Below are 21515 nucleotides of genomic sequence, written 5' to 3'. Positions count from 1 at the left end.
CAGTACCCTGCCAGCAGGAGTGTTACTTGGTATATCTTCTTGGCAGGGGGCAGGGTGTGATTTGGCAGTATCATGAAAACGTATCTTTTGACTGAGTCCACCTCTCAGAATTTGCACTACAGATATACGCATACATGTGCAAACTGATATATATGCACAGTTACTTTTGCAACATGTATAACAGAAAGATCGAAAGCAACTTAAATGTCTGTCTTCAGGGGACATAGCTAAATAGCCATGTGATAGAATAGTAGACAGCTGTAAAATAAATGAGGAAGTTCTTTATGAAATGGTAATAAGCAGACAGCTGTAAAATAAATGAGGAAGTTCTTTATGAAATGGTAATAAGCAATCTCTAAGGTATACTGTTTTATTTTTTAAACATCAGAATTGTGTGTGTAACATGCTACCATTTGTATATTTTTAAAGGAAATATGTATAAATACTTCTGTGCTTGCAAACAAACAATCTCTGAAAGAAGATGTAAGAAACTGGTAATATACATTGCCTCTTAGCTGGTGAGCAGGAGGTGGGAAGGAGAATTTTCTCTATGTATCCCTTTGTTCCTTTGTAATTTGTACCATGTAAATGCATTTCTATTCAAAAATTAGTAAACATAATTAATCTTTATTAAATGTCTATAATGGAATATGATACATTCATTAAGAATGATGTTTCTGAAGACCTTCTCATGACTTGAACAACTCCACATGTTAGATAAAAAAGCAGGATGCAAAAATGAATTATGAATTATTTGACTTTTCTTCTTTCTTATGCTTGTGCTTATCTATATTTTCTAAATTGCAGTAAAATTAGTTACAGTTTACTAAAAAGAAAAGGATCTCTTGTCCAGATAACTTTCAAATAAGAATATCCAGCTCCTATTTCTAGGGGCTTCTGGACATCCATGGACTATAAGCTCTCCAAATTAGCTGCTTCTGTCAACAACATCCAAACCAGCTCCTTTAAGAATTCAAATCAGTTAATAACATAACCATGATAACCAGAAATCAGTCATCTTGATCTCTTTCTCCCTTGCTCCCTCTTCTCCTGCCCCTGCTTCCCAACCCCCTCCCAAATTGGTCACCGAGTCCTTTGAGGCTAGTTCTATTATCTCATCTCTGAAGAGAATCCCCTCCTCCCCCTTTCTGCTGCTCCTACCCAAGCTGGGTCCTTACCAGTATGTCAAGATCTAGTTTTTCCCTGGCACTAGGCAGCATATTTCTAAAATACAGATGGATAGAACCATATGCTCCTCTGAGCCCAAGCTCCTGACCCCCACCCCCACCCTGCCACCTGTGGTAAAACCCATCCTTTCCATGTGGCATTCAAGGACCTTCACAATCTTTCCAAACCTAACTTTGGAAACACTGTCCTGACACACTTCCCTTGACACTCATAGCCCTTATTCTCACATTGTTTCTCTGAGCCCTTTTGTTGCTTCTACCCAGAATACCAGTCATCTCTGTTAAGAAAATTCCTTCTCCTCTTTCCAGACACAGCTGAAATGTCCCCTCCTCGGTGGAAACTTGCCTGGTTGTCTCTACATCTTATACAGCAAAACGCATCACTTTATGCTCCCAGACCTCTCGTAGCACAAAGAAGCCAATTCCCCATATCGTATCTGAGTTAACTGTGCATGTCTAGTATGTCCCCTAAAGTGTCAGCTTCCTTAAGGCTGAGATATTTTTCATCTTTGCAGCCTCAAACTTTGACACTACATATAGAACATAAACAGGGTGCAAGCATCGCATCTGAATAGAAAGTATAGTGAAGTTGAGGGGAAAATCATTCCAAATAAAATTTCATTTTACATACAACTTCTCTGCCATGATAAATCTAATGCTGCAGTAAATCTAGTTGCTTCACTATTTAATCCCTGAGCCATTGGACACAGGATATTTTACACTGTTTGTTCAGCTGTCTTCATATGCAAACACCTCACAATGAAGGAAACAAGTTGGTACTAATTCACTTTAATGGTTAATTTACACTGTACTGGCCTGCAAATCTGTATATTTATTTAATGCCCAGAGCATTAGTCTTTCATTCATAAAGCTCAAAAAAAGATGAACAGACTCTGCTAAGATTTGCAAATATGTTTCAGTCAGGCTAAACAAAGCAAAGAACATTCCACTAGACAGGCATGCTTTTGTTTAAATGATTACTAAGTTAAAATTAAGCATAAAATCGAGGACATTATGCAGTGACAAGTTTAGATTCAGAGTTCCCAAAGGAAAAAAATCAACAAGAATTTTCTCTATGTTTATAATAAAATATAAACCAGTCTTCAATGGCAAGTGGTAATCTCCTCTCATAGGATTGTTCTCCAGGCCTGACAGTATGTGGCACATTAACCAGACAGCACTCAGGGTCATATGAATTGTCCTCTGTGTTTCAGTAGACAAAGTAATTCCTCTGTATATTTTCTCACCTCAATTCTGGGACCCACAACCAAGGAAATATCTTTCAACAGCTGTTTGATGACCATTTAAAAAGTCCCCAAATCCATTCTCAACATTGTCTTTCAGGGTTTTGGTGAATCCGTCTTTGTCCCTAACTTTGATAAGTACCTGATCAGGTCTCCCATCTGTCAAAAGGTAAATTGCTTGTGTTTCTTCATCAGCAAAAGCAATTTGCAGGGCATTCAGAGTGTTTGTGGAACTCCCAGTCTACAGAAAAGAATACCAAGCACACATTTGAATCTCAAGAAAGATCTCAAATGTTTTCTGCTCTCAAAAAAGAAAGAAAAGTTCTTGTGAAATAAAAGCTACATTAAAATTATATTGAGATAATAATTTAAGCCCAGAAATTCCAAGAAACCAAACCCCTGGGTGTGACATAAGGCCTCTTTCCTACTGGTCCCAGGACTGCTGGATGCCGGGGCTGTGGACTTCTGTCCTGACAACAGAGCTCTTCATGCAATTCTATCTTCCTGTGTTTCTGTGTGAGGCACAAACCCAGTTACTGTTCCTTCAGCTGTCAACACAGCCTCAACACACAGCCTGAGTACACCCTGGCAGGGATCATGTTTGTTTGAAACAAGGATTGACTCACAACACCCAGGATTTGGCAAACATGAGTGTGGTAGCATTAGCAACCTGGAGGTACAACAAAGAAATTGTAAATTTAAAAAACTCCTGCAGGTTCTGCCCAAGGATATAGAGCACTGGCAAGAGTGTCACTCCAAGACTCATAATGAAAGAACAGCCATACAGCAAACAGGGAACTGCTGTTACACCCACCAGAGTGTCAGGTCACAGGGCAACCGGTTGGCCCAAAATGTCGGGGGAAACAGGCACCTGCGGAGTGAAGCGAGATGCAAGCACTGGCCTTCTGGAACAGGATGCAGCCAGACACTGGTAAGGAAAGTTTATCTGGGATGATTGGTTAATTGGTAGAGGCTATCCAGGTATATAATGACTACAGGGTAAAGGCCCGGATGCCACAACTAGAGGGGGAATCTGTGCTCTCTTGGAGGCTCTTTCATCACAAGCCCCAGGAATGCTCACAGAAAAGACTGGGAGAGTCCCAAGAAAGTCTCCTTCATGGCACAGGACTTGGGGAGAGGGACAGTGAAACTTGAATCTCCAGAGACCCCTCCCCTGTATCTCCTCTATAAAATAAAAGCCTTAACCTGTGTGTGATGCGGAGGTAGAGAGAAGGGCACAAATGTGTTACCCTTAGGGAACAGGTGAACACCCAGGACAGCTGGAGGAAGGAAAGAGGGAGGAACAGGAAGAACAGGATGGGGTGCTGAGAGGGCCACACCCCTAGTAAAGGTATTGACTAAAGAGATTGGGTGAATGCAGCAATTTTCAACCTTTTTCATCTCATGGCACAATTCCTAAAATTCTGCAGCATGCCAAAAGATATATTGTATTTTTGCCAATCTGACCAAAAAATAGATATAATTTTGATTCATTCACACTGGACAGCTATTGTTGTGGTGGCTGTGGTCATGTTTTAAAAAATTTGACAATCTAAGAGAAAAGAGGTCAGTGCTCTTGACTAAATAGCCAGGTACACCATGTTTTAAAAATCCTGTGGTGCACCGGTTGACAATCACTGGGTTAATGTAATCTCAGTAAACCAAATGAGCGTCTATGTGAAGCCAATGCCATCCCTGGAGCTCAAAGCGGTTCCTCAAGAATTTCTCTCCAGCATGACCTCAGCAGGGGATCAAGTCAGGTTACTTCTCGCTTCTCAAATTCCAGCCTCCATCTTACCTTCATGTCTCTAACCCAGGACTGAGCCCCTTTCAAATTATCTTCATTGATTTCAACAAGTTTTTCCTGCCAAGCAACTGCTTGAGCATCAAACTGCACAAAATTGAATTTCCTTTTAAATTTCAACTGTTCCTGTAAGAGACAATTATTATTTAAGCATCACGCCACTCAAATGTAAGAAAATATTAGGACAGGTCACAGTTTGATAAATTTTAATCCCTATAATACCTCTTTTCCATTCTAGAAGATAAAAATTATATCCAATAGAGAAAAATCTTTTCTAGTACAAAAGACATGTAAGTAAAATTTATAGTTTGAATACTAAACCTTTACAAATGTATATATGCATGAATATATATTATGTATCATATATGAGTTAAATCAATATATATAATGCGACATTAAATGTTATCTCTAATACTTATATTAATGATATCCCAAATATGCACACTAAATGCAACATGCTTAAGAAAAAGAAATTCAAAACAGTGTTACATTTTGGTTATCAGTTTTTTGGTAAGGCTATTATTCCATTACATATCTATTCACTTGCCTTTCATCAGCCCCTATTTCTCAAATGGAGAATTACCAAATTAAAAGTTGTATTTTGTAGTTGTCAACACTCCCCACAATTATTTTCCGTGGTTAATACATCAATAATACTGACTCATTCAGTGCTGTGATGCCCACTTCTAGGTGTGGGGACTTGGAGTTAGGAAACACAGGCCGTCTGCTTCAGGCCCTGCAACTCAGAGGCAGCACAAGCTGAATGAGAACAGGAAGCTCCTCACCATCAGTGCTGGATCTGCGTGCACACAGCACCCTTCATAAACATCAAAAATTCAAATTCAAATGCCAACCTAAAGATGAAAACCTTGGAGGTGTGTGCACATCACAGACTTAAGGATAGAGAAAGCCTGCAGCAATGGACCTAGGTACTTCCTCAGTAACCCAAGTTTTGCAGAAAGGACCCACCAAAGGGAACTGGTAGCAAAAGGGAACTGATGATTCTTCTCTAACTGACAAAAGGAAGTTTTTCCTACAATGCCTTTCTTGTGGATTTTTGAGTGCAACCTCACCTGTGCACCTCCAATTACCAGAACAGATGATGATCAGTAGAGATGTCATGAAACACAAGCCCCCAGATGCATGAACTGTTAGCTCCACCTAACCTGTATAAATTGGATGATCTTGTCCTTCACCAAGTCCAGTTTGCCCTTCATTGAGTGAGATGTATCAATGAGGATGTAGACGCAATCATTACACACTTTCCCAAAAAGGATTTGACTTCCATCTTGTAGCCATTTAATCCTAGGCAGGAAATAGTTTGAAAGTGATTGGTTGTGAGCCTGTGTATGGAAGGAGAACATCTTCCTAAGAGCTGAGTGATGTGCCTACAGAGGCCAGAGCTGTGCTGTATTGTTTGTTCATATACAATCTTCTGTGAATGGATTACTTACTTTGCTGGGTTCCTGTGGAAAATTCTGCATTCAAGCTGACTCCCTCCTCATCCCCCTCCCCTATCCATCATCAATCCAAGTAAAACAAAACTAGGAAAATTAATAGGGAAGAAAAATAAATCCAATACTGGGTTCCAAAGTTAAAAGTAATTTGTTTCCAGTCATCTGAGAGTTTGAAACCCCCAGCTATGACTTCAGACCCTTTGTTTTCCCATCCCTGCTGACCGTAATCACGCTAGTAATGCTAGCATGTTTCTAAAGTGTCAATGCAGCTTATAGACAATAGCGGGCCACTCCAGATCCCTGTAATAACAAAGTGCCAGGCAGCTGTCTCAGCAGCACAGCTTCTGTGGCACAGGCTTAGAATGCCATCACAGGATGTAAAATTAAATTCACAGCTGCAAGCAAAGCCAGGGGAGGAGCAGTCCAATGGAAAAATATTTGAAACCAAGTTCAGAAAGGCCTTGTCAATAAGAATTTGTAGAACAAACTGCTGGAGAGTATTGAATGAAAGGAAATATAACACTTCAAAATTTGTGAGAGGTAGGAAGCTGAAGAGATATTCAGAAGAAAGATTACAATATTAAATGCTTGCTTATACTAGAAAGAAAGGTCTCAACTCAGTGATATAAGTATCCATCTTAAGAAACCCAAACCCAAACTAAGGAAAAGGAAAGAAAGAAAAATGGCATAGAAAGGAGAAAACCCTATGGAGGAAAAACAAACAAACAAACAATGAAACTGAAAGCTGGTTCTTTGAAAAGAAGAATTAAATTAACCACTTGACAGACTTATTAGAAAATAAAGATGACATAAATTACAAACATCACCTCTATGAGCATTTAAAGAAATTGAATATGTAGTTAAAAACCTTCCCACAAAGAAAAACTCCAGGCCCAGGTGGCTTCAATGGTGAACCCCACAAACGTTTAAGGCAGAGATGATACTAATTCTCCATGGAAAATAGAGGCGAGAAAACTTTCCAACAACCCTTGACACTTGGTATCATGAGAGGGACAAAAAGATTTGGCAGCTGCCAGGTGGAATGTCTTTTAAGCAGCATCCTTTTTCCCAGATCTGTAGTCCAAACTACTCTCCCAAAAAGTCAACCCTAATATAAGGATTACTTTTTCTGAGTAACCTATCACCACCTGGGTTTGAGAAGCTGGGGCTCTGAAGACAGTATGGAGACAGGTGTCTGCAGCTTGGGGCTTTATAATAGAAGACAGAGAGGGAAGGAGGAAACTTTCATTTCCAAGTGGCTACTGCAGGCTGGGTACTAGCTTATCCTTATTATATTTAGTGTCTAATCAAACCCATAGAATACATTTCTAAATGGCATTATTATTCCCACTTTATAAATGAAGAAACTGATGCACAAAAACATTAACTAACTTGCCAGGGTCACACAGCAAGTGGCAGAACTGGGATTAGACTCCAGCTCTATCTGACCTCAAGCCCATTCACCTAAACGAATTTGGTCTTCATGGTCTAAAGCTGTCCCCTGGCATGCAAAGTGAAAGCATGAAGGTAGACCATCCTCATGGGTCTGAGGTTGAGGTCACAGTGTTAGTACACCAGATTCATTAGCATTACCAGATTTTAGGAAATAGCAGGGTTGAGAAGGATCACATAGAGTTATTTCTAGCTGATTTCTAATACATACAGGGTCCAGCAGAACAAGGTCTGCTTGAGTGTGGTTTGTAGGGTAATAATATTAGTGTAATAATTTATAGTTTTAATTTGAACATTTCACCTAAAATGTCACATGGTGTGTTTGAGTGTAATATTGTCATGTCACAGAATTACATGCTTATGATTTTGTAATAAAAGATTTTGCAATAATAATGGGCGCTATTTGTGCCAGATCCTGTATATATATTTCAACTATTTCAGATATTTCACATTGTAACAGTTGCCCTGAAATCAAATATTCAAGAGTACAGAGGACAGATGTAATACAGTCTCAATACCTGGGGCCAACAGAAATTCAAGACAAGAGGAGAAGCATTCCTTAGCCTCCTACAGTGATGCACGACCACCATGATAACTATACCTTTGTTTGCTGTTTTTAAGAGTCTGAATCCAAACATCACCCTCTGTTATTAACAAGGCCACCAACAAACCATCAGATGGCAACTTTGATTTAACATGTCTGCTGGCCATTTCTCTTGGCTAAGCTTTACAAAGAGGTCAAGCACATTTGAATTTCAAGAGACTAGACCACTTGTACTGTCCTGTAAATATACCAACCTCCTCTGGATCTGGGCCAGGACTGCATGAATTCTCTCACTGTACCATGTGCACTTCTCCTTGGTAATGCAGACGTGAACCAAGCTCCCATCCTTCCAGGGGACATGGACAAATCTGCTACAGTATTTCGCATGGACTATCTTCTTGTTGGTCTCCTAAGGAAAGCACAAAGGACAGAAGCCATTCCAAGAGGAAAAGTCTCCAGGTGGCAATTCCATCTTTGCCTTATTTATGCAGCTCTTAGCACTCACTCCTATGGTAAAATCATTCAATTATTGGTTTGACCAAATATGTACTGGGGCCTGCTCCACATGGAGACCTGTGCTAGATGTCACAAATGATGGCCAGAAAGGCATGTGCTATCCCATCTGTGCCCCCAGAGAAGCTGCTATTTCCAGCAGCAGAACACCTAGAGAATGAGTTCAGATAGAGAGGAGGTCTGAGGACTCTCTTTGGCATTTAGAGTTTGGGAAAGAAGTAATAAAGAAGGCAGAGAAAGAATAGCTGTGAAGCAGAAGGAAAAACAGGACAGTGTATTTTCTTCAAGTAAAAAAAATTCAGGGAAGTAATCAAACTATATCAAATGTTGATAACAGGCCAAGGAAGAGACTGAGAATTGACCCCTGGATTTAGCAACTCAGGTATCCCTAAAAAGAGTGGGTTTTGGTGGAGGGCAGCCCTTTGCCTGACTGGAGTACATCCAAGAGAGCATGGGAGAACTGCAAAATTGGAGAATGGAAATGTATAAAACTCTAAGAGAACTGAATTTTAAAGAGAAGCTGAGGAACGAGGCTAATGAGGCAGAGCTGGAGGCAAATAGAAGGTCGAAGCACTGTATATTTAAGATGGGGAAAATAGCACCATGTTTATTTATGTGCTGATGGGAAAGATCTAGAAATGAGAGCAGAACTGATGATAGAAAGGGGGAGAACAAATGAATGAGGGAATAGGGATCAGTGAACACAAGGAGGACTTGGCCTCAGACAGCAGCAAGCACAGTTTAGCCATCCCAGAAGGAATAAGAAGAGAGCACACAGATGTAGATGCTGGGAGATTTGTAGCTCTGAAGTAGGTGTCCATGGATTTTTCACTACAATGTTCAGTGAAATGGGAACAAGGTCATCTACTAAGAATGGGCACAGAGGAGATGTTGAAGTTTGAGGAGGAAGAAGAAGGTAGATATCTTACAGAATGCGAGTCTGAGTGGTTTGGGAGAGGGCAGCGTGATTGTGGTGCAGCACAAAAGATCCACCTGAAGTTACAGGTAAGGGATTTAAGGTGAAACCAGACACTATTGTTGTGTGTTTTTTCTCCTTTTCACCCGCTGTAGTCACCTGCATAGGTACAAGGTAGAAAAGGCAGAAGGCTGGATTTAGCCAGAGTTGGGGTTTTGCCAGGGAGTGTAATAATGTACAAGAGAAAAAGAAGTTGAGGATATATGATGGGGTCTAAAGGATGGAGAGAACAGAGAAAAGATGGTAGAAACAACAGATTGTACATCCCATTGGGGTTGAAAGATTGATGGAATTAGGGAAGCAGAGAAAATGACCTACAAATTAATAGATGGTGGGACCTTTGAAATAGATTATGTGGGTTATGATTACACAGCTATTTGAAATGACAAGCTCAAGGGTCTGCCTGTGACAGAAGTGGTAGACATGGAGTAGAGGAGAAAGCCATTGGCAAAGAGTAGGTCAGAGAAATGAAAGATCAGGGTATGGGAAGGGTCATCGACATGATACTGACTTCATTAAGAATTGAAACAGAGCCAGTGACAGCAAGCCAGAAGCTTAATCTTCGAGGATTGACAGATGTGACATGGGGCTCATTAGGTGAAAGCCACTTTCTAACATGGAAAGAGGGTGGTAAAATGCTCAAGAAGCAGCAAAGAGGCCACTGCCTACCTCTGGGCCTACAGGAGATGGGGAGAGAAACCAGGGTCCTTGAGGGAACACAGACAAGCAGGCAAAGGGAATATCTCAGAACACTTCAGGCTCTGGGGAGTTTGATGATGACTTCTAGGTCCAGAGGGCACAGTGAAAGGGTTCTGGGAGTCAGGGAGGAATGGAGGAGGCTCAGAGAAGGGAGGTCAGATCTACATATGAATGAGATTTGGAGGTTCAGTGGTGACTGCTGTGAACAGGGTTGGAGGACATGATGAGATCAGCTTCCTCGGCAGGAAGGGGAACCACATCTGCACCGCAGTGCAAGGAAGAAAGAGAAAGATGTCCTCTCATTCTCACACGTTCCTGGGGATGGCACAGGAGAGTAATCCCTACTCTCAACCCTTTCATGTGGCATCTGCCAACTGTGCCTTACGCAACTGCGAATAGAAACACACCAGGCCATAAGTTACGTGAATATAGTTGTTAGGCAGCACAGTCTTAGAATGGGAGAAGCACAGTGTGAGAACCAACCAGATCTGAGTTCAAACCATGCTTCCACCTGCCATGAGATGGCAGGTGAGTTGCCTAACCTTTCAAAGACCCTGTGACTTTGTTTTCTCATGTGTGATATGAGAGCACAAATATTCACTTTATACAGAAAGCACATGGACATTCCATAAATGCTCACTTCTGACTCACCTAGTTTTTAATAAAGAAAAGAAGGCAGATAACATCTACTGGGCATCTCCTAAGTGCCAGGCACAGTGCTCAGACATGCATTTTTTCCCAAGGTTATGTTTATTGATTTTAGAAAGGGGAGGGGAGAAAGAGAGAGGAGAGAGAGGGGAGGAATGAGAGAGAGAGAGAGAGAGAGAGAGAGAGAGAGAGAGAGAGAGAGAGAAACATCAATCAGTTAGCTTCCATATGCACCCTGACCAAGGATAGAACCTGCAACCTAGGTATGTACCCTAACCAGAAACTGAACATGTAGACTTTTGCTGTATGCGATGATGCTCCAGCCAAATGAGCCACCTGACCAGAGCACAACATTCATTTTTAAAATTTGGACTTTAAACCATACACATTACAGATGGAGAAAGAGATTCAAAAAGGTTAAATTATTTGCTCAACATCTCATAATGAGTAACTGGTAGAAACAGCATTCACACCCAAGTCTTCTTACTCCAAATTGGATGCACTGTCCACCAAACTACACTGCCTTGTATAGAGTGAAGGCTCAATAAATATTTGTTAGAGGAATAAATGGTGGTACTAGAGTGGGTTTTTGAACATCAGGGCTGGCTTTGTACTTAAGCAGCATAAGCAGCAATGAATGTGATGTCATTTCGGGGATGCCCCAAAATATCAAGTTACTAGACTTTGCCTGAAATTTCCTAATTAGAAATAGGTTTTTGTCTTCTCCTCCCACCTGCTCATTTATCTTAGAGTAATACATAGCAAGGCCTTTTTAGTCATTCGTCTCAGTGTAAATGAGTTTCCTAGGTTAGTACCTACAAACTGGTTTTTATGGTTTAAAGTTCAGGGGCCTGCCCAATGGGAGCCAGGAAGAACCCTAAATAGTCAACCTATTTCACAGCCTCAGTTTCTTCCTAACTTATGATACACATCACAATTTTTAGTACAAATTCAGTTTCAGATATGTAGCCCCATACTAAATACTAAAAATAAAATTGTCTGTTTCTCAGCAATATTTGTGAAAGAGGATAGTTTTCTGTATACTTCTCAGCTTTTACTACATTATTATTTGTTAGCACAAGAAATTTCAGGTAAAATTCCCCATTTATAAGCCAAATTACTTAGATTTTCCCTACAAAATTTCATATAAAACTGTCAAGGAAGGACAAGGAAAAAAATCAGTATTAGAGAGAAACCTGAGCACACCACCATATTGCCAGGAGATTGCAGTAAGCGACATTCAAATGGACAAGGATTTATATTTTTAAATATCCAAGTCTTAATGTATTTTTAAAAATGAAAATGTAGTTATGCTTGATTTCCTGAACTAATAACATTACTGAATAATGTCTACAAAATCAGAAAACTGTGCTGGGGAGGAAACAAATGAGATTTTCCTGCAATGCAGCAATTACTCTGCATCCAGTATACATGCCAGGAAACAAGTCTTGCGTCAATTCTGCATTTTTCTTCTAATTCAATTTTTATATTTTCCTCCTTGGAGTTCATTGTCAACATACAGCAGTAAGAGGGCAAACAGACAACAACATGTGGCTACTGTAGCCCTGAAAGAAAGAGCCCTTCCCTGAGGAACCCCATGGCCAGCCAGCCCCATGAGTGTCAGAGAGACTGGGGTTTCACTTTTGACTGGACAGACATGTCACTGATGATCTTGACAATGAATCGGAGACTTAGAGAATACATAAAGTGGCCTGCATTTGAGAAGGATGTGAGCTCTTCTCCCAGTAGTGTCTGCTGTGTTGCTGGCATGTCAGCTTTCACTTCTCAGTGGGTACCTGGGCCTTTACCACCTTCTCAAAGAGCTTTCCTTTAGTTTTAATGTATTTAGAACATTCGTTGTATCCCGACTTTCTGTTTAATATTGTGACACTTTTTAGTCTTTCCGTAATTCTAAACTTTTGACAGTTCTGGATTCTATTTACATATCAGTATTTTTCAAAGTGTGGCCCCTGGACCAGGCACTTCAGCATCATCTGAGGATTGTTATAATGCAAATTCTTGGCATCCTCACCCCGGACCCACTGACTCATGTGTGTTAATGTTCATGAGCCATTACTAGAGATCATCATCCTTCCATTGTGAGCCAGACTTGGGCACTTAGAGAAGCTTTATTCTTTTCAGACCCATTGGCATAACAGAATTAAAGCTTTCAAGAGTTCTCAGTATTCGCCCTTCCAGTGTTACAACCCCTTAAAGAATCTGACTTTGTATTTATTGGGAATCTTCTAAATGCTGGCTAGTAATCCAAGACTAATGTGTTTTTAAGATAGTGAAAATACAAGAGGACCCTAGGAATGCCTGCTTTGGGCATATTCACAGGTAGTTTCTTTCTTCCATTCAATGTAGAGGAGGCAAAAGGTTTCTCTTTAGAAATACTGTTGAACCATTCTGAGGCTAATAATGCCTGAATTTCTACTAGCCCAGCTCTTGGCTTATGTATAATTATTGTATAAATCACTTATCTCTAGAAACCATTCCCAGAGTTGACCTCCACTCAGAGGAGTATATAATGCAAAGCAGAAAGGACATCCTTCTGCATGGAAACCCCAGCCAGTTTCCCTCCATGCTGCCTTTAACCTTGATCCTGCCTTGGGCTCTGGTCTGAGGGAAGCCTTAACTACCTGCTCAGGGTATTAAGAGAAGGCCACAGTCCCGCCGGGAGTGCACTCACCGCACTGGTCTGTATGTACTCATTCTCAGGCTTGGCTTTTATGTCGACAACTCCATCAGCATGGCGGAAGGAGCAGTTGGCAAGGACATCATAAAATGACAGATTTTGGGCTTTTATGCCATATTTCTGCAGCCACTTCTTAGAGTCCCAGGTGTCTTCTAGATTTGATTCATTTCCAACAGAGGTTGCTCCTGATTCTATTTTTGAAATCATAGTTCATTAACCATTAATATTACACAAGTCACTCATATTTCACCCACACATTAATATTTACCAAGCTGAAACATGTCCTTTGTTAGATCCCACTCATTTCAGGAAGTACACTTTTCAAAGCAGGACTGGCAAAGAATTAGTTCACAAGACTAGAAGGCAGGAATCTGCTACTCTTCATACTACTTCTTCCTCTACCTAAGCTGACTGTCGCCATGCATTGGTGGAGATAGCCAACAAACCAAGGCTATGTATTGGGAGAGCATTAAACTTGGGGTCAGAAGCTCTGGGTTCAAGTCCTGTCTCCATCAAGTCCTACTTAACTCAGGTTAAGTAGGGTGACTTGCCCAAGTTTGAGAACTAGGCTGGGCAAGTTCTCAAACTTGGGCAAGTCACCCTACTTAACCTGAGTTTCAGCAAATTCTTTACCTGCTGAAGGAAGATAGTATCTACTGTGCTTTCCCAGGTGTGTGAAAGTAATTCAAGAGAAGAGCCATGTGGAGGTGCTGGGTAATGAGAGGGGAGAAGTAGAGGCATGTAACCTGCATTGAAGTGGAAGTCAGTCAACCCCAGAAGACTAGTGGGCTTCCTGCCAGGAGTCCCCTGTTAACTTGGTGGGTTTATCCTGATTCAGAGCCTGGCCCTCAATTCTGCAGGCTCAGAAACTTCATATGTCAGCTCAGGCACCTAGAGCTGATCAATGACAACAAACCTTAGTCAGATTCATAGGATAAAGTATAATCCAGAAGGCCAATTGCCCAAATATTCCCAGCCTTAGACACAGTCCCTTGGTGTTTTCCAAAGGTTTCCTATACTCGTTAAGCAGGAGGAGGTTTTATGCTACCTGAGCAGAAAAACCATGTAAACCAGCTTTCACAGTAACAGAAAAGTATTTATCTAGGTGGCACAAAACCCCTAATGCCACCTAAGGGAGACCGGGCTATCTTGGGGTGGGCACAGAGGAGAAAGGGAACAAATCTGAAGCTGAGGAGGCGGCACTGGTGTCTGGAGCAGCCTTGTATTGGCCTGTGAGAGTTGGCAGTGCACCTCTCCTTCCAGCCTGTGCTCAGTGGTAGCCCATGCTGGGAGTATGTACAAAATCTGGAGGTAGCACATGATACAAGCCAGGACTTTTTTTATTCTAAAGTGTGGATTGCTAAACATTTATCTGCATGGCACTGGAAGGAAGACAGAACGGACCCTGAGATTTTAGCCCCATTGGGACAGCAGAGCTCTAGGAAGACCAGGAGGAATGTTGGGAAGGTGGGATTTAATAAAGTGTATTACCAAGTGTCCGCCAGCCCCATAGAATTTATTTCCACTGAGGTCAGTGGTTCTAACCCCGAACACTGGAATCCTCTGAGGAGTTTTAAATATACTGCTTCCTGCGCCCCACCCATTAGATTCTGCTCTAATTGGCCTGAGCACTGGGATTTTACAGACTCCCAGATGATTGAACAGTGCAGCCAAGCCTTGAACTTGGGGTAAGATGGAAAGAGCTTTCTAAAATATGAGATAGTGATCCCATCAATTAGGCTTCCACCAGACATAGATTCAAGTCAAATTATACTTTTAATTAAAAAGTAGCACTTACTATTAGGGAAACAAACATATTATCCATTCTTACCCATTGCTATATTTAAGGGGATATATAATTAAAATGAGATTTGAAGATATAAAATACTTTCGAGCCAATTATTTCTCACTAATGTGTATAGGATCTGTTCATTAGTCCTCATGTGAACCATGTCCTCATATTTTAATACAATAGTTTTAAAATAATGCACTCTGAAATCTACTGGAGGCGGACCATCTCAAAGAACCTTGTTTTTGAAATTTTAAACCAATCTGGCATCAAAAGCTGCTCTGTGCACTGCTCCCAATGTCAGCAGTTGGTTTCTATGTGACTTGCAAAGTGTCCTCTCACACCAGGACCTCCAACCAGAGGCTTCCTGAAGCTTCTGATCCCTGAGGTTCCCCTGCAGGTTTGCCTGCATCACAAGGAAGCAGCACAAAGAGAAAGAAGCTATTTACCCAGTGGGATCAGCTTCCTCAGAGTAGGAACAAATCCAACCCTTTGAGTGGATATTTTTCCTCATTATTGTTAATTTAAGCCTTTGTCTCCTCCTTATTCCTACTTTATTATTCACTTCTCTTCTTTCTAATCAATAGGTGTAGCAGGAAATACAATTTTTATTCAATTATTTCCATAGCAACACACACTATCACATCCTTGTGCTCTGTTTTGACTTGCCTTCTTTTATATCAACAAGAACCCTTTATAAATGATAATAATAAATACCAGCTTACCATAAAAGAATTCTCTAAAAACACATCACATCAATTTTAACAAGGATTTTTGAAGAGCCAGAGACTAACTTCTGATTCCTTCTAGAATCTCCCAGGACCACTCAGTGCAGTCACCTTGAGGGCATTATTCAGGCTCCCAATTACCTTCCAGAAAGGGGGGTTGGGAAGAAGACCCCAAAGCAACTTGAACTTCATAAAGGAAAGAAGGGGCAGCCAAAAGACAGCCTAGGTGCTCCAAGCCTGGGGGAAAATCTTTTCACTTTCATTGCAAATTATACCAAATAGTGGCTGAGCCTTATTTTACCCAATGGGAAGGGCCTCACCTCCTCATTAGAATCACCTGCTATGGGTTCTTTCCATTCTCCTACAGTTATAGGTATTAAAAATTTAGATAACTTTTCACTTACAGGCCTAGGAATACCTTTATTTATTATAGACATGTGTGCCCACAGGTCATCCTGATTTCATTGCTTTCCTTTTGTATGTGAGATTGCTAAGGATTATCTCTCAGTTATGGCAGGAGAAGCACATGGCAGATCATACCTATGCCACAGAATGCGGCCTGTTCCTCTCTGTCCTACTTATCAATCTCAGGATCTACCGGCCAATGCTTTTGAAACATCACTGTGATAGCCAGGCCATGATATAATGACAAAGTGGCCACAGTGCATCACCTCAAGGTGCCCACACCTCTCTTCAGGGTGCAGTTCCTGAGTGGCTCCCATCCATCAAAAGTTCACCACCACCATAATTGCTGGTCCAATGATGATGGTTAATCTTTTTGTTTTTAATTCTCACCTGAGAACATTTTCTTATTGCTTTTAAAGAGAGAGGAAGGAAGAAGGGTGGGTAGAGAGAGAAAGGGAAACATCGATCAGACACCTGTACACACCCAACCAGGGGGATTGAACCCACAACCTAGGTATGTGCCCTGACTGGGAACTGAACCTGCAACCTTTCAGTTTATAGGATGGAGATCCAACCAACTGAGCCACACCAGCCAGGGCAGCAATAGTTAATCTTATGTGTCAACTTGGCTGAGCCATGGTACCCAGATATTGGGTCCAACATTATTCTAGATGTTTCTGTGAAGGTATTTTTTAGGCAAGATCAACATTTAAATCCATATACTTTGAATAAAGCAGATGGGCCTCATTCATTGAGTTGAAGACATTAAGAGAAAAAAGACTTGCCCTGGCTGGTGTGGCTCAGTGGATTGAATGCTAGCCTGTGAATCACAGGGTTGGTGGTTTGATTCCCAGTCAGGGCACATGCCTGGGTTGCAGGCAAGGTCCCCAGTAGGGGGCACATGAGAGGCAGCCACACATTGTTGTTTTTCTTCCTTTCTCCCTCCTTCCCCTCTCTCTCAAAAAAAAAAATAAAGAAAAAGAAAAAGAAAAAATAAATACTGGCCTCCCATGAGGAAAAGAGAATTTGACAGCAGATGGCCTTGGACCCAAACTGCAACACCAGCTCTTCCCTACATCTCTAGCCTGTGGCCTGCATGCCCTGCAGATTTTGGATTTGCCAGCCCCCACAATCATGTGAAGCAATTCCTTAAATCAATCTCACTCTTCCTCCCTCTACACATGCACACATACTTGCACATCCTATTGGTTCTGTTTCTCTGCGGAACCCTGACTAATATACCTGTCCTCATCCACTGAAAGTTACCTGTCTAGCACCTCATTCCTGCCATGCTAGGTCCATGTGAACTATCAGCTAATGAGTAAACTCAAGCTCTAGATTTGGAACCAACCTCAGAGATCATCAAGGTCAGTGCTTCCCAGACTGTGTCTCACAAACACCACTTCTACTGCATCTGGTGGCTGTTACTGAGAAAGAGCTTACCTTAGCAAAAGGGGATCTTGAAACTTAACAGTTTCAACAGGTTCTTTATCACAGGACTTGTGTAAGCCTTTTTTTTTATAGGACTCAGCAGTGGACTCACCATGAACAGAGGCATAAATAGTATTTCCTAAAGTTATTTGGTCTCAAACTCTTTCTTCATAGAACACTGATGAGGGTTTATATTTGATAGACTACAGTTTGTTTGATACACACTGCCCAAATTCTCTGTTGTCACAGGTGCCATGAGACCCTGAACCAACACTTGGCTATCATGTGAAAAGTACAAGAAAAGGATGTTGTGAATCAGTTGTAAAGGAACGGTTTGGAAGAACCTGGAAGTGTCATCCAATAGAAAGAAAGAAAAAAATAATAGAGAATCAAGATGGCGGAGGAGTGAGTGGAAGTCACACTGACCTACTCCCAGGACCAACTTGGAATTACATTTAAATTGTGGAGAAATCACCTGGAACAAACAACTGAACAAGAACGAGAGAGGAGCCTTGAAACCTCGGAGACAGAAGAATCGGCTTTAGCAGAATCTAACTGGTAAGGAGTGCAGTACAGACCTGAGAAGGTGAGCGGGACACCCACAGTCGGCAGCACCAGAAGGATATTGAAACAGCCAGTTGGAGTCCCCTGAGAAGAGTGGGGTCTAAACCAGAATCAGGGGTCTCTAGCCCACAACGTTGGAGCCCAAAAAGTACACAGATAACAGCCAGCTGCGAAAAGCGGCAGGATTGCTCTCTGCCAGAGACAGGCAGCTGGGGACACAAAGAACTGTTTAAAAGGCCAACGCATAAATTTTCATTTGCAGACACCTACCCTGGTCTCCAGCAAAGGTGGGAGCAGAGTGGGCTAGAGATGCCTGAGGAGAGACTGGGGAAGGAGGCTTTGGAGAGAGAACTGAGAGAGTAGCTGGCGGGATCTTGGTGCTGACTCATCCCCCATGGGGTAGCAGCCATCTTGCTCATGCAGAGACCACACCCCCTGAGCAGCAACAGCATCAAAGGACACAATAGCCCCACCCCCAGATGAAATTCCACCCCACCCTGTGCTGTCCAAGCAACCTGCTGAGTGCAGAGTGGCAGCCACAGACAGTAGGTCCCTGGCTAAAGGGGTGCAGAGAGGGCTGGCGACACTTGAGGAAAGACTGGGGACAGAGTCTTTGGGGAGAGAATGGAGAGAGTAGCCGGGAGGATCCCAGTGCGGACTCCTCCCCCATATGCAGCAGTTTGAGAGGACCCAATAACTCCACCGCCAGGAGGGACTCTGCCCTGCCCTGAGCTGTCTAAGGTGGCCTGCTGAGTGCAGAGTGACTAAATTAACAGCTAAAGGAGAGAGCCACAAACAGTAAATTGCTGGAAGTCTCAAACAGACTGCCTAAGGTCAGACAGGGATGACATCTGACATCATCAAAGGCAGATCCAGAAAGTAAAAACAGCAGTCTCCTACCATAGAAGTTCATACCACAAAGTCAGGAAATCAAGACAGATCAACTTAAGAAACAGATGCAAAAGAGAAGAGTCTCTATCAAATAATGGGAAGACAAAGAAATAAGCCCCACTTGATGGGAAAAGAGGAATCCCCATAAAAAAGACTAAATGAAACAGAGACAAGTAAACTCTCAGATATTGAGTTCCAAACAACAGTTCTAAGGAAGCTGAATGAGCTCAGTCATCTCAGAGAGAATTACCAAAAACTACAGAGAAACTAGGAGGAACTTACTGCAAAGTATATCAGCATGAAAAAGGACATAGAAACTATCAATGAGAGACAAGAGGAAATGAAGAATACAATTTGTGAACTGAAGAACACAGTAGAAGGAATCAAAAGCAGGCTAGACGAAACTGAGGACCGAATCAGAGAGTACAAGGTAGAATAAGGTAGAAAAAAGCTCCTGGAAAGAGCAAGAAAATGAAAAAAGACTCAAAAAGAATGAAGAGGCATTGAGGGAAATCCAGGACAACCTGAAACGTAATAATATCCAGATAATAGGGATACCAGAAGAAGAGGATGAGGAAGGGATAGAGAACCTGTTTGAAAAAGTCATGATGGAAAACTTCCCTAATTGGAGGAGAGAAAAAGTCACACAAGTCCAGGAAGCACAGAGGGTCCCATTCAAGAGGAACCCAATGAGGCCCATTTCAAGACACATCATCATTAAAATGGCAGATATCAAAGAAAAAGAGAGAATCTTAAAGGCAGCAAGGGAGAAAGAGGTAGTAACAAATAAGGGAGCCCCAACATGGCTAACAGTTGAGCTCTCAACAGAAACACTGCAAGCCAGAAGGGAATGGCAAGAAATATTCCAAGTCATGAAAAGCAAAGGCCTGCAACCAAGACTGCTCTACCCAGCAAGGCTCTCAATTAAAACAGAAAGTGAAAGAAGGAGTTTCCCAGACAAAAAGAAGGCTCAAAGAATACACCTCCACCAAACCAGCACTGCAAAATATGCTAAAGGGACTGCTTTAAGATGAAGAAAAAGTTTCTATGAATACCCAGTTCCTTTTAGAGTTGTCAATACTTGATAACACCAATATTTTTAATACTTATTAATCTGATTGTGACAATGATGTTATTTTAATTGTTCCTTTACTATTTGTTGAAACTAAACCTGTTTTAGTATATTTCTTGCCTATTTCTATTATTTTTTTAAAAAAAGCTTTAAATGACTTTTTGGTATTCTTTATCCATTTACTGATTAAAAGTTTGTAGAACTTTTTCCCTAAAAAAAAAAAAAACCTATTAAACATGTTTTAGATGTGTTGCGAATACTTTCCTATTCTATTCCTTGTCCTTTAATTTTTTATAAGTATATTACTATATAGTCTAATGTTTAATATAGTCATATTGTCAATATTTACTTTATAGCTTCTGGCGTTGAATATTTTACTTCAGGTAATGAAAAATATTAGTTCTATTTTCTTTTAAAACTCCTTAGATTCTACATATTGCTTTTTAACTCACCTGAATATTTCTTGAAAAATGTGTGAAATAGGTGTCTATATTTGTTTTATTTCAAGTAATAGTGGTCCATGCACCTCATTTTGGAATAAGCCTTATTTTACCCATTCTTTGAAATATCAACTTAATCATACATATATTAATCAGATATATATGTTTGTCTCTAGCATGTTCATTATATTTCGTTGATCTGCTTGATTATTTCTGTGCTGGTGTCATGTTGGTTTAATTTCTAAGACTTTATAATGGTTTTAAATTTTTAAAAATATTTTATAATTAACTTTGACATTTAAAAAAATAAATAAAATTAATCTGCATTTAAGAAAGAAAGAAAGAGAGATGGAACTCCTACCTTTTGCGACAACATGGATGGAACTGGAGAATATTAAGCTAAGTGAAATAAGCCAGTTGATGAAAGACAATTACCATATGATCTCACCTATAACTGGACTCTATTCAACAAAATAAACTAATGAACAAAATAAACCACAGGCACGGAAACATGGAGCAGACTGAAAGTGATCAAAGGGGAGGGGGAAAGAGGACAATGGTGGAAAGACAGGGAAGGGACTAGATAAAGAACATGTATGAATGACTCATGGACATGGACAACAGAGTAGAAATTGACTGTGGGAGTGGGGGGTGGAGGTGGGATGGGTAGAGGGGGGGTAAAGGGGTAAAAATTGAGACAACTGTAATAGAATAAACATGATTTATAAATTAAAAAATTAAAAGCAAAAAAAATGATTACAAGTAGGCCGGAAGAATGTTTAAACTACAACATGTGCAACTGGTTTCCGAGAAATAAGAGCAATAGTTAAGTTAGTGATAAACCTACATGACGGCTGAGAGGAAACCACTAGTGGAGCACAGACTCCAAGGGAAGAATTTTGAAAGCCACATTTCAATGTGTCTGTATCTGAATAAACTGAAAATAGTCAAGGATGAGTAATGTGGGTAATAA

The 21515-nt window shown here is 41.0% G+C and overlaps 1 protein-coding gene across 1 annotated transcript in view; it reads right to left on the bottom strand.

Moving 5' to 3' along the window:
• The window catches only part of VWA3B (von Willebrand factor A domain containing 3B), a 217404-nt gene that overhangs the window by 97653 nt on the left and 98236 nt on the right, over nt 1-21515 (bottom strand). The window contains 5 exon segments of the mRNA XM_054586153.1: nt 2574-2672; nt 4230-4361; nt 5402-5540; nt 7943-8097; nt 13217-13413. Of these exon segments, the coding sequence (XP_054442128.1) occupies nt 2574-2672; nt 4230-4361; nt 5402-5540; nt 7943-8097; nt 13217-13413 (722 nt within the window).

This window comes from Pteronotus mesoamericanus, unplaced genomic scaffold (genome assembly GCF_021234165.1).
Source record: "Pteronotus mesoamericanus isolate MK-2021 breed Mesoamerican mustached bat unplaced genomic scaffold, CSHL_Meso_final contig_121, whole genome shotgun sequence".
Classification (NCBI taxonomy): domain Eukaryota; kingdom Metazoa; phylum Chordata; class Mammalia; order Chiroptera; family Mormoopidae; genus Pteronotus; species Pteronotus mesoamericanus.
The sequence above is the reverse complement of the archived record's forward strand: the minus strand, read 5'-3'. Positions and strand labels throughout refer to the sequence as shown.